The sequence below is a fragment of the Megalops cyprinoides genome, chromosome 15 (genome assembly GCF_013368585.1).
Source record: "Megalops cyprinoides isolate fMegCyp1 chromosome 15, fMegCyp1.pri, whole genome shotgun sequence".
In the NCBI taxonomy this organism is placed as follows: Eukaryota; Metazoa; Chordata; class Actinopteri; order Elopiformes; family Megalopidae; genus Megalops; species Megalops cyprinoides.
The window spans coordinates 18412291-18425374 of record NC_050597.1 but is presented as its reverse complement, the minus strand read 5'-3'; the positions used below and the strand labels follow the sequence as shown (position 1 = coordinate 18425374).

The 13084-nt window shown below is 40.7% G+C and overlaps 1 protein-coding gene across 1 annotated transcript in view; it reads left to right on the top strand.

Moving 5' to 3' along the window:
* Positions 1-13084, top strand: part of LOC118790344 (cilia- and flagella-associated protein 46) — a 72976-nt gene that overhangs the window by 44224 nt on the left and 15668 nt on the right. Inside the window, 6 exon segments of the mRNA XM_036547253.1 lie at positions 760-862; positions 1298-1410; positions 2862-2943; positions 3213-3349; positions 3589-3705; positions 8934-9033. Coding sequence (XP_036403146.1) covers positions 760-862; positions 1298-1410; positions 2862-2943; positions 3213-3349; positions 3589-3705; positions 8934-9033 — 652 coding nt within the window.

The following is a 13084-nucleotide window of genomic DNA, read 5'->3' as shown; positions in this document are numbered from 1 at the left end:
TTCAAGTATATACACCACAAAGCAATCTCTTTTGATCTTATGTATAAAATTTAGGTACACAAAACCATTGTATTTCAGACTACCAGCTATGGTTCCTCTATTTTTATGTATGTTTGTTTTCTCACTTAAAAAAATCACTATGAATAGAAATGAAATACCTTCATATCATTTTGTAAACGCCTGAAAGCAAAGCTCAGAGGGGTGTTTTTTAATGTTGTTTTTCTTTTTTTGTGAGAGGACCTTGGAGAGTTGAGCAGGGAGAGTTTCTCAGTGATTAATGTTCTGTTTTCCAAACTGCATCTGGGTGCGGAGTGTCCCTGCCTGCACTGTCCCGCTTCACCCCGCCCACATTTAACAAGTGTCCACTTTGACAAGAATATCTATTATTTTAGTCTGCTTTTAGCATTTCCTTTTTCAGTTTTCCTGCATGTGTAGCCCATCTGTAATTCAGTTACAGTAAGATAGAGGATGTTATGGGATGGTGAGCTATAGGATGGTTATGGTGGCCAGCTTATCCTGCCTCCACACAGGTGAACAGGGGGTCTTGAGCACTCCCTGCTATCCCAGGATACAGTGGGAGAAAGCCCCAGCCACATCCCTGTGACATGGACAAGACTAAAACAAAATCTCATTGGAAAATAAATAAATGAATAAAATCTGTTCATTTGCTTCAACAGAAATTTTTCAACAGAAATTTTACTGTCCTGCTGAGATTGGCTGAATGTGCTGTCTGTTACTGTGTGTTTTTCGCTGCATCAGGTTGGGGCAGTCCAGTGGATGGAATGAGGCGAATCTTGGAGGCATATGGACAGCAGATGACCCCTTTCTGGGATGGGGTCCTGGGCACCGAGAACATCCCCAGGTCAGGGTTACGCTCCCCTCCACATGACCTGGATGTGGATGTAAACAGGAGCTGGCTCTGGCTCTACAGGAAGAGGAATTCTTATTATTCTTTTTGTGTGTGTTAGACATTATTTTTGGAGTGATAAATTTGGGGCATCCAGCATTTTATGAATCCCCTCTAAGGATGTTGCTCTACTGTGCAGTTTTGCAGTGCTTGGGTAATATTGCCTCGCTATTGGTGTCCCTCTAGTACAGTGCTGAATCGATTTTGGCTTGTAGTTGGTGCACATGCTGGTTTAGTCTTGGCTCAATGTTGATACTGTTTTGGAGTAATGCTGACTTAATATTGGATCATTATTGGCACAGCATTGGTCCAGTATAGGTATAGTGTGAAGCAATTTCGACATGACAGTGATGCAGTGTTGTAGGCATGTGACTGGTCCTTGTTTTTCAGTCTGGCTGAACTTGAGCACCTGTTGACTAACTGCAGTGCTTTCATCTTCAACGGAACAGAGCGTTTCCTGGGAAACATCCCACCCTCCAAGATAGCTTCTCTGAAACTTTCAGGTAGATAATGTGTTGCATTTTGCCCCCATGCAGTTACACTGAGTATCATTCCAAAAAAGTATATCTGAGAATAGCAAACAAACAGTACCAAATACAAAACAGATCATACACTATACACGTTTTATCTTTTAAACTGGAAACATGGTGTTGGGCACAATGTCTTTCCAGACATTGTGTTGGGCACAAGATGTAAAAATAGCCAAGCCCTTGTACAACTGCAAAAACGGCATTATTGGAATAGCAGTACCTTTGAACCTGTTTCATATCAATACACACCTATTTTATATGAATGCCTAGTCAATAAAAACCTTGTTTTATTGCAACCTGAGAAAATATATTAACTCACAAGAATGCACCAAATCCCCAAGTAAGCCTGCCTGTCAGAAAACATTTACTTCAGTCCACAAATCTACCTGTTAACCCAGGGAAATAATGTCATGCACTGTATCTTTTCCTGGAATATTAAAAGTTATTCATAGAGCACTACAGTTGAAGTGGTAGACTTCGAGTTATCACTGAGTTCGGCTTATTGTTGTGGAAAGGCAGAGTTCTGCAGAGTAGCATTATTACGCACTGATATGTTCTATTTCATCTACGAGAGAATGTTTCAGAGTAGCTCACAGACTTCCCCAGAGAAGTGCCCATGATAGAAAGACAGGGTTGCTTGTCTTACTGTATAAGCTGAAGAGAGAGCAACTGGCATTAGCTTTTTAAACACATTGATTATTAATGACATTGAAAATTATATTTAGGCATGTTTCTTCAGGGATCCGAAAGCAGGTTATTTCATATATAGATGTAGGGCTGTTATGTTGTAATATGTAGATCATATAAAAAATACATCTGAACCTGAAAGTGGGTCAGTATTCAAGTTATATAGCTGAAAATTTATAGATATATAGATTTTGAAAGAGGTCAAATAGTTTGTGCCCAAATTGCAGTTGTAACAGTCACAGAAAGAGCAAAAATTATTTAATGCGTCAAGGGGAACCGTCATACATCAGGAAAGAGGGACCGTTATTGCAAGTTGAACCTCACCAAAAGGGATGGGTATATACTAAGCAGGATAGTTTCTAAAAACCACAAAACAGCAGCCTCAAAATTACCAAAAAAACTAACTCTACCCCACTTTGACCAAGTCTCAACAAAACCTTTATGTCATGTGCTTCACAAAGTCCAACTCCTTATTAGTTGATAAATAACCATATATTGTTTGGTACATATCTAACGGACAGAGATTGCTATTCTGTTTTCATCAAGCCCAGGTAGCATTAGCATGAGCCTGTGTGATACTTTGTGCAGTTAAGTCACTACTCGATCTGTCTCAGTCATGTGACCACCCTAACTATTAGCAGCAGTAAAGGACAGAATATAGTGTAACGAGTTTAAGACAATAATATGCCTTTCCAAAAGACTCCCATTGCCAGCATGTTGTGTGCTGTCCCTTTCAGAATGCCAGATGGTCATCCTCTTTGACCTTGCTCAGACCAGCGTCAGTGCACTCAGGCAGTCAAAGCTGGATGTGCAGAAAAGGTAAATAATTCGGTTCCTGTTTCCTGGATAAGAGCAGAAGGTTAGCACTCCTCCACACTGACGTCCCCACAGACACATTCCGAGTTCTGCAGAGTAAGTTATCCATGTGCAGGGCCGGTATTTGTTTGTTACCTTTAGGGGATTTAGTGCATGAGGCAATGGCATAGATAAACATGAACCTGGGGTAGCCTTTGTGTTGTGTTATGGAGTCAAAATCGTGGGGCTTCTTGGCCATCCTTTCTAACCGTGCTTCCACCCCCCTGTTCCAGCGCGGGACAGCTGGCTCTGGAGGGGCCCCTGGAAACCGCCATACTCCTGAGTCTGAGTGGAGTCCGCTGCGTCATGCTCAATCAGTGGCACAGCACCCTCCAGAGGAACACCCGCAACATGGATGCCCTCTTGGAGAGTAGGTGCTCCACATATCACACACACATCCCTCACATTCACCGCCTGCCCAGCAACAGGGCAGGGGCTGAAACACAGTGGCATGGTTTTCCCAGCTTTTTTAATTCAGTGTGTTCCTGACACCATGGACTGTACATACTGCACCCTCCTCTGTACCATGCTCACTGTGCCACAGCAGACCCAGTTGTGCAGGTGTGGCATGGGGACGTACTGTGACTGTGGGGCTCTGTTTTAACGCAGGTCTCCTAAAGGTGGGCATGACGTCTGGCCAGGCCGTCCATGCACTGCAGCGGGGCGGCGCCCAGAGCTCGGAGTCAGAGGACGGGGCGGGGCAGGTCAGCGAGGTCGGCCATAAAGGTATGGGGTCAGTCTCCCACCACCGGTGTGTGTGTGTGTGTTTGTGTGTGTGTGTGCATCTGTGACATGTTTCATGGTCTCTTTCTGTCTCTGTAGGGTCTGTACCTCCTAGGCCTCCTGAGGTGACAGAAGGACACAAGTGCTCTGAGATACAGAAAAGAGTCACTCCACCCTCCGCTTTCAACTACGTAATTTACGGGTTGCCCAATTTAGTCATCACATGACCTGCTTTAACTCACCTTTTAATAGTTCAATCAGGAAGATGCTGAAATGAACATGCGATGTTTCTGCAGAATTGATTACCGAACCAGTTTTCTTGGAGTTTAACTGTTGTGCAACTGTAATATTTGTTTCTTAAGAATATTTCACAGTTGTCAGCATTTGGTTTCAATAAACTAAATATAATATTTTGTTCTGTGCTCCAGTGTATTTTTTTTTCCATTTGTTTTATTGCCCTCTGCAGAAATAAGCTCCCTAATTCGTCTGGCGCCAGAGTATGTGGCGTGGCTGGCTGGAGTGCTTTCCAACAAGATGGACCTCACTGGGTTTCAGGGCTAATGTTCAGTCTCTTACTGCACTCCAGTTCACAGCTATCAAACCGAATAACTTAATGATGCTCAATAAAAATAGTAATCCCCCGGCTAGAAATAGTCTTGTGTTGTTCTGAAATGTCCAGCAGTCTCATGATGCTTTGATTCCATCCTGAGGAAAAGGTTTTAGCCGTGTCTGTCTGTTGACTCACAGTGTGTTGCCTGGCACACCAAACAACACACACCTCATCCATCACTAGCGACACACACTTTATCACAGCACAGTTACATGTTAAAGCTGCTTCAGGTGTGAATTCATCAGACACCAACTAAAATGGTAGTGTTACAGAGGGTACTTCAAAAGTGCCTCAAGCCCCTCTCAGTGCATCTCTCCACTCCATTCCTCTGATGGGGTTATGTTTTGTTAAGGGGAACACAGAGTCGTTTTCTAAACAGTAAATCCAGGGACAGTGTTTGGTTAGACTTGTCCAGCATTTACAAATTAGCCTCGTAGCAAATGTCTAATCATTGTGTGCTTCTTATGCTGAAACACTTTCTCTGGGTTTAGTTTTCGATTGCTCACATCACTTTTTCCACTTAAGCTCTCATGAGGTATGTGGTAATGGTATTAGCACAATGGTATTATCACTCAGAGAACAACCTCTGTTGCTCTGTACTGACTCAGAATGGTACAAGACCACAAAAAAGATCTATTGGAGCAAGAGGTGTGTTCAATGCCAAGATTTAGAAAATGTTTCTTGATTTCAACATTTTCCTTTTATATTAGCGTAATAATTGAGTAAAACATTTTAAAATCTATTTTTAAAAACAGTCTTTTTCAGTCTTTTTTCATCATAGTGTTTTGTGTGTGTGTGTGTGTGTGTGTGTGTGTGTGTGTGTTCTCTGTAGATCTTCAGTGTTAGCATTGTATTTGTGCAGTTTGGCTGATAACGGTTGTTAAGGCTTCTGTATTTATTTAGCTTGCTACAGTAGCTTGCTAAGTGCTTATCTGGTTTCCAAGCATTTGATTCTTGCCATAGAGAAGACGTATCTTTCACCAGAGTGAGGACAGCATTGCTGCATGGAGACCTGTTGTTCATATACATTTCTGTCTAGACTATGAGCTCTGTCATCTGTTAGGATACCCAGCTAGAAGTCATCTCTTGACAGAAGAGTTGGGTGAATGGTGTCTGTCATAGAGAGGAAATATATACCTTGACCAAAAGCCATGGTGAAATCTAAAAATCGGAGAGACTCCTCTCCACCAAAAGCAGGTACAGTATGTCCTCATGTTTATCCTTATTAATGTAGTTATGTATGTATGTATGTATGTATCTGCTTATCAAAACACATTGAAAGCTGTTTCTAGTTGTGTGTTGCCCTTGCAGGAGATGTCAATGAAGTATGTATTTATGCAAATTATAGAGTATTATTTATTTTATTGATTTTTGGGGGTGGTCGAATTATGCTTGATTGATCATATCTGCACTTCTGACAGCAGTTGACCTTAAGATGTCAGTTGCTACTGTCTAAGTTTTCCTTTTATGTAAATTAAAAAAAGTACATGTATCTAATTTGTGAATTCTAATTTGGACACTTTGTTATCACAGGGTAGGCAGTGAAATGAGAATTTTGCATTTAAGCTGTTAATCCTCAATATCCCAATGTTTGCTGTTAAATTTGGCTGCCTTTAATCATAGGATTTCTAATTGGTAAATAATTTCCTTCTTGGCTTCTTGGCTTGTGGTGTGTGAATAATATTTCTACTCAGGGAGGGCTAACTGGAGGTATAAACTGTGTTAAATCCATTAGTATTAAATAACGAGTGCTTGTTTAACTGTTTACACTTAATGTTTGTTTTTACTGAAGGCTCATCTAAGAAGCGAACACATCCCAAAACAGGACAGAGCGCTAATGAGGCGGACAGCGAGAATGAAGGTACAGGCCAGCGTGTACATTGCATGGCCATACACCCAGTGCATTCACCAGAGCTATTGGGAGCTATAGCCAGGAACAAACCATTACAAGTCAGCTGACACTGTTGTTGTATAACAGCAGTAAAATAAAAAAAAAATTAAGCTGTGTTTATAGATGCAATTACTCAAGCACTAAAATGCCTCAGTCATCCTTCTAAAGAGCACAGTAAGATAGATTTCTGTGGACAAACACAACATTCTTTCTTGCACTGAGATGTGTAAAATATTTTTTTGATGGTTGCTTTTCAAATAAACAACATTCCCTCTTGGCAAATTGTGGCTAGCAGCAGGGCCTGCACTTTAGGAAATATAGAGTCACCCACTAAAGCCTCTTATATCATAGAATAGCCCCAAACAGTCCAGTTATGAATGCATGCTATTCTCACTCTAGTCTGAAATCTTACTGTAGGGGACAAAACTGCATATTTAACCTTTATTTAGGAGACACATAGTCTCAGACAAGTAGATGGGTCAACAGAAGGCATATGGAGTTATTTTATTATTTGTGTGTGAAGAGATATTTTACCCCCTTTGTTATATAGCCCTCACTGATATGTAGCCTCTATAAGTTAGCCCCACCACTTATGTCATATATCTCTCTGAGATATATCCCCTTTCACGTGTAGCCTTCACAAACATGTACACCTCACTGACATGTAGCCCCCAATGTTGCCCTGATCACTGACAAATTTAGTTCCCACCTAATTGGTGTGTGGCATTTAGTACATACCAGAATAGTTCTAATACATATATTCCCATGGAGAATTAAGGATTTGTTGGTTAGACTGGGGGATAGTTCTACCTTGTGACCAGACAAAGGGATACGAATTTGATATTTTGGCAGGGCACCCTTTTCCATTCCTACCTAAATGCACTTTCTCTGAGGAATGCTTTGTGGTCTTCAATGACCATAGAAGGAAGGGATCTTGAATGATCATAAAGAGTAACGATCTTGCCCCTTCGACTTTGACTTGGCAACACTAACAGAATTGACTCTAATGGAACACTGACCCCTACTGGTATCACTTCCAGTTACAAGCTGGTTTCCTTCAGAGGATCACCACTCAAGTCCTGACCAGCCATGCTCAGCTCCTGTGGTCTTACAGAGGGCTGGTGCATGCTGTACTTATTTACTTTGAGGCAACACCTACACTGTTTGTGAGGCATCAGATAAAAGCTTTAATCATTTATTTACTGCCTCTTATTGTTTACTGTTTTACTGTATCTGTTCCGTTGCTTTGCTCTGAGGAGAAGTCCAAATGTTGCACTTTACATTTAAATGGATATTCCATATTTTAGTATCACACAACTTGCAACACATACACAGATGTGAGCTTAGCTTGCATAGAACTTTGAAGTGAATCTGCCAATTGCTGATGAAGGCCGATATCGAGTATGGAAGATTAACTCTGATTGATGGCGTCATCGGGACAGATGGTCTGTGCGGCATCTTGTGGAAGCAGATCTGGGCTGCGGATCCCTGGTGCAGTCTCTGTCATTGTCACTGAAGAGCTCACACAATCTGAAAATAGAGTCGAAGAACAGTCACACCACAATCCTATCAAATACACACGCGAGATCTTTCAAAATGTCATGAACTGAATACAACACATCCCTCTCCAAGGAACTATCAATAAAATAATCAATCACTTTTATGATCACTTCAAGCTAATACGACCAAGACAAAATACTATACTTATCGCTTGTAGGGATGTCCTGCTGTTGATAATTTGTTGCTTAAAAGAATATACCACTTGTGTAAATCAACTTCCTGTGAAAGTCAACTGCTAATGAGAATCCAGTCACAATAAACACAGTAACATTATTCTTATGCGCTGATGTCTGCTTAGATGTACAGTAGATATACCAGCATGTATCGAGATGTCTTGTTGCCTTATTACGTGTAAGACAGACATTGACTGTATTGAGCTTAGCCTTTTTCAGCTGGTCATTCCATAATGACTGAGTGCACTGTAAGAAGAAAAAGGTTTTATGCATTTATGCAGTTGTATGGTTATTAGTGATGGTTTTGTTGCAGTATTTTATTTATTGGCTTATTTATAAATTGCCCTTTTGAATTCCTGAAAGACTAATTATGTTTATTCTACTCGGGTGGACTCGGCCTTCTTATTTTTAGCTTTTATTATGAAAAGAAACCCACTTAAGAAGAGTCCTAGAAATGCCACAGATTCATAAGCAATGTGAACAACACAACCCTCTTTACCTTTGGTTTTTAAACTGCACCAAAATCTATCACATCCTTAAGGCATGTGCAAGAGATCCCGTTTGCTGGTGCTAGTTAGACACAAATAAGCTCTGGGCTTACATGCTATTTGTGGAGTGTATGTTGTTTGTTTGTTTAGGTTTGGTTTGGATTGGGTTTTTTTTTTTGCTAGTTTTGGACAAAAGGCATCCCTCATCCAATCATTGAAACAGTAATTGGAGCTGGCAAACTCCTCATGTGTCCCACAGCTTATTAATTAACTCCTCATTAAAAATAAATGAGGACCTGAGATATTTGTGCTTTATTTGCAAGCGATTAAAAAACAGTATTATTTAGGTGTGCGACAGGAGCACCATGCTGTCCTTGAGATATTCGTTCCAGGTGTACACGTCTTGTAACAACCTGAGCTCATACAGGTTCCTTAAGAGACATACCGGTGTAACCGTAGCCCTGTAGGACAGGAGCTGATGTCATGCGGTTTCTCTGCTCTCCACACAGGTGAGACTGAAGTGCTCACCCTGCAGCGTGCCTGCTTCCAGCTGGACAGGGCGAGGCGAACACAGGAGCGAGAGGCCCAGGAGACCATCCGCAGACAGAGGTTTGGCCTGGCGATCATCCTGTTGAATGCTATACGATTGGCTGGATGACTTAAACATTGCATTATTGTCATTTACATTATTATCATTTAGCAGATACTCTTATTCAGAGTGACTTAACATAGGGTACAGTTTTAACACCCAGGTTTTAACACCCAGGTTCCTAGCTCAGGAAGCCAGGCCTACTCTTGTCTTGAGGTTAGGATGATTTTACCTTTTGCAGCCCACTCACACACTTTTCTGAGTATCAGTAAATATAGCTTTTTTTTCTTATAGTGGCCAGTTGTGATCACTGTGTCATGGGTAATCACAGCCTTTTATCACCTGAATTTATAACTCCAAGTCATTTTCCCCTAGGAAGATTTCTCCATTGCCTCCTTTATAACCTCAACTCTGTTAGATTGCTGGCTGAGTAAATCTACTGTAACACGTGGGCTGAATTAATCTCTGCTGCTCATTTAAGTATATGCAGCAGGGTTCTCCGGCATGGAATAACATGGTAACATCAACATTCCTCACAGTGCCTTTCCCAGAACTGTGGGGATTTGTAAGCTCAGAAAAGCCCTGCTCTCCCACAGGCTGCTTTCATACTCTCCTGCTGGTCTCTTAGTCACTTAAGGGAACGGTATTTGCTGTTTGCAGCATTGAAATGTCCTGTCTCCCAGAGTTTTTCTGTAATCTCTGTGTTTTGTTTCCTAAAGTAGAGGCAGCAGTACAGGTTTGCAATGACACACTTGTTGTATTGGCCTGGGTTAAGACATCAGCCAAATATATATTTGCTGAAGTATCACATTATTACATTGCATTACACGATAGAGACAGCAGTAGTGTTGATGGAAATATCTGTTGTAGCAGTGTTTGTTCTCTGAGTTTTACCAGTGACCAATGGTGAAGAGCATGGAGTCATTGATTATACAAAGCCTGGCCATATTTGTAATAAGCATGGTAAATGAGGGTATTATGGATAGTGAAATATTGTCTGGATATTCTTTCTAATTGGGAAGTTACCAAAGAAGGCAAAGCCCATAGAATTCACAAGTAGAAGTGATTCAATTAAAGAAGCTGAACAGCAACAGATGTGAATACTGCAAGGAAAGGTTTACCAAGGGCTGTCACATGAACATAGACTAAAACCAGCTAACACATTACAAGAGTACAGACAAACATCAGATAACAGACAGTAATTAACATAAACTTAAGCCAATTAACACATTACTAGAACATAGCCCTAACACCAGCTAATACACATTACAGCAACACAGACTCACACATTAGCACTTACTCACACCTTACCCTGACTAGCACTAGCTAACACAACAAGAACACAGGTTAACACTGATTACTACACAGTACGTTACACGGACTAACAACAGCTAACAGGACAGTGCCAGAGTTTTACAGGAGAGCTCGATGGTGTTTCGGTTTTCTTCAAGGCACTCCCTGTTTTGGGTAAGCACAGCAGGAGTGGAGGAGCTGACAGGCACACTTGATTTATGCTGCCTTTGAAACGCTGCTTGTTTTTTGGGCTGTTTTGCGATTCAAGGCCAGGAGGCCCGCTCGGGCATGTGATGGTGTGCTTCTCCTCCATTGACTTTCAGATTGATCGGCCTGCACTTCCTCTGCACTCAGTCTCTCTGAGGGACGGCCACCTTCATATCAGCGACACCATCTGAGTCTTCCTCATAAGGTCAGATGTGGATGTGGCGAACTTCCTGTTTTAATTGAAACAAAGTGTTTTGCTGTGTTTTTCAGGCAGCTGATTGGATCCCTGAGAGAGGAGAGGGAGGGGCTGCTGCTCAGTCTGAGGGGGACAGGGGGCACTGAGGCCCATGTCACCCAATCTTTTCACACTCTTCTTCAGAGAGGCAATGACATCGATGACCTCATTGCCAGGGAAAATGACAAGCTTTTGAGTCTTGACAGAGAGGTGTGTTGCTAGACCAAGAGTATTAAGAGAGACTCAGTATTCTATACATGTATTTATTCACATGTATTAGTTTGGCACATGCTTTTATCCAAAGCGATTTAGAAGTGAGGCAGATTACCACACAAGCGAAAGTCATATACGGAGTCACAATATTAGAAGCTTTGCATGACCAAGTTTCAATAGTTTTTTTAAAGGAAAGCAGAGTTTAGGTCAAAAAATTTCTTTAGGTGGTGGCGATTCAGGTGATCAGGTGAGTGCAGAAGAGCTGTATCTTCAGATATTTCTGCACTCAACTGTATTCAATGACATGTTCTAAAACTAATGATGCTACACTCTCTAATGCACTTCATACTCTATACCCATGGATACTGAAAATGAACAATTTACCCTATGCATGTTATCAAATTACCGCATGGAGGTTAACAAATGTACTCTTCTTCTACTTCATGATTATGTCCTAGCGAAATAAGGAAAATAAAATTTGTGAAAAACAGCAACGCAAACCAGAAGAGAGGGAAAGCTGGGAAATTGCCTTGGTTGGGCCAGTTGAAAATTTGATTTAAGACTGTGCCTCTGTGTGCCTGTGGGATTGTTCTCAAGGTATCAGCGTTATTTCAGAAAATCCGAAATTAAAAATTTTTTGGTTCAGATTCCTAAAAGCATGACTGCCAGAATTTTATGGGTTTTAGCATCACATTCCCTAACAATAATCCTACTATTCATGCTGATAAAAATGTAATTACAAGATGCTTTAATGTGCCTAAACTGGAACGTTAAATGCCAGAATCTACTGCGAAAGGGAAATGTTATGTTCTCAAGGGACAAATCCCTTATTCTCTTCATTATCTGACTAACTGTTCCTTTGAGAGTCATCCCAGAAACATCTTACTTTGAGGGAGAATGGACTTTCTTCACTGTAGGGCACAAATGAGACACCTCTCTTCTTTCTAGGAGAGATGTTGGGGCCGAGTACCATCTCAAAGCATAGATTAGAAACTAGATGAGATGGAGAGTTAAGATTATTTACTTATTTTCTGTGTTGTGAATGATAAAATGTCTGCCATTTGTAGTTTATCAATGGGGTATTTATTAATCTCATTGTCCTGATCAAAGTTTTTTAGAAATTATTAGAGGTTATCATAGCAGCAATAAACCCATAAAAAGTAATATTCAAGTTTTTTTATTCATGAAAAAAGAAAAAGAACAACAAGCCAACAATTAAAGATTATAGGGTATGTCAACTAATGCATAGTTGGATGGATTTTGCAGTTGTATATACCTAGAATTGAATCAGCGTGTGTTTGAAAACATTAATGACTGAACACATACAGTAACTCGCACGGCCAGATGTGCGTGCCTGTTTGATTGCAGTGTATTAGTATTCCTCAGGTGTGTGAGTGACTTTGTGCTGTAATCTATATAAAGACTCTGTCACAAGAGTGGCTCGGGATTCTGTTTACAAATTCTAATTGAAATTTTGTAGGTTATAAATCATTATATTTTCCCCTCAGAGTTCTAAAAGAGAATGCATTTTTGAAAAGTTTACCCTTTAGGCATTATTGATTATGGCAGGTTCAGCTCAGAAGAAAGCCAAACTGTGGAATCGCCTGTGGAAAAGGTCACAATTTAGCAGAATTCTGACCTTCACTCATTGCTTTATCCACTGTGTTTGAGTCTTGTACAGGATATTCAAGCATGTTGCCATCACATGATGTATCACTCGTAAAATATTGAATTAGTAGACAACCACATTGTGCTCAGCATCAGTTAAATATGCGGATGGACACAGTACTATATAAAGTGTATCTTGCATCTTGAATGGGGTTGCCTGTTAGTGAAATAAATAATAATCTGATCCTACAAAAGAAGGCACTCTGATTCTCTCTTTGCAGATCCATGATCTTCAGAGAAAGATTGACAAAGAAAGAAAACCTTTGCCCTCCAAAGAAAACCCCACCAGGAAAATTCAGAGACTGACCAATCAAATCGCACAGGTTCATATTATCGTTGTTGTCATTACCATCATCATCACCATCATCATCATCATCATCATCATGACCTTTCATTTATCTATCTTTTATTTATTTGTCCTTATATATTGTCTTTCTTCCAGAACTTATATAGCT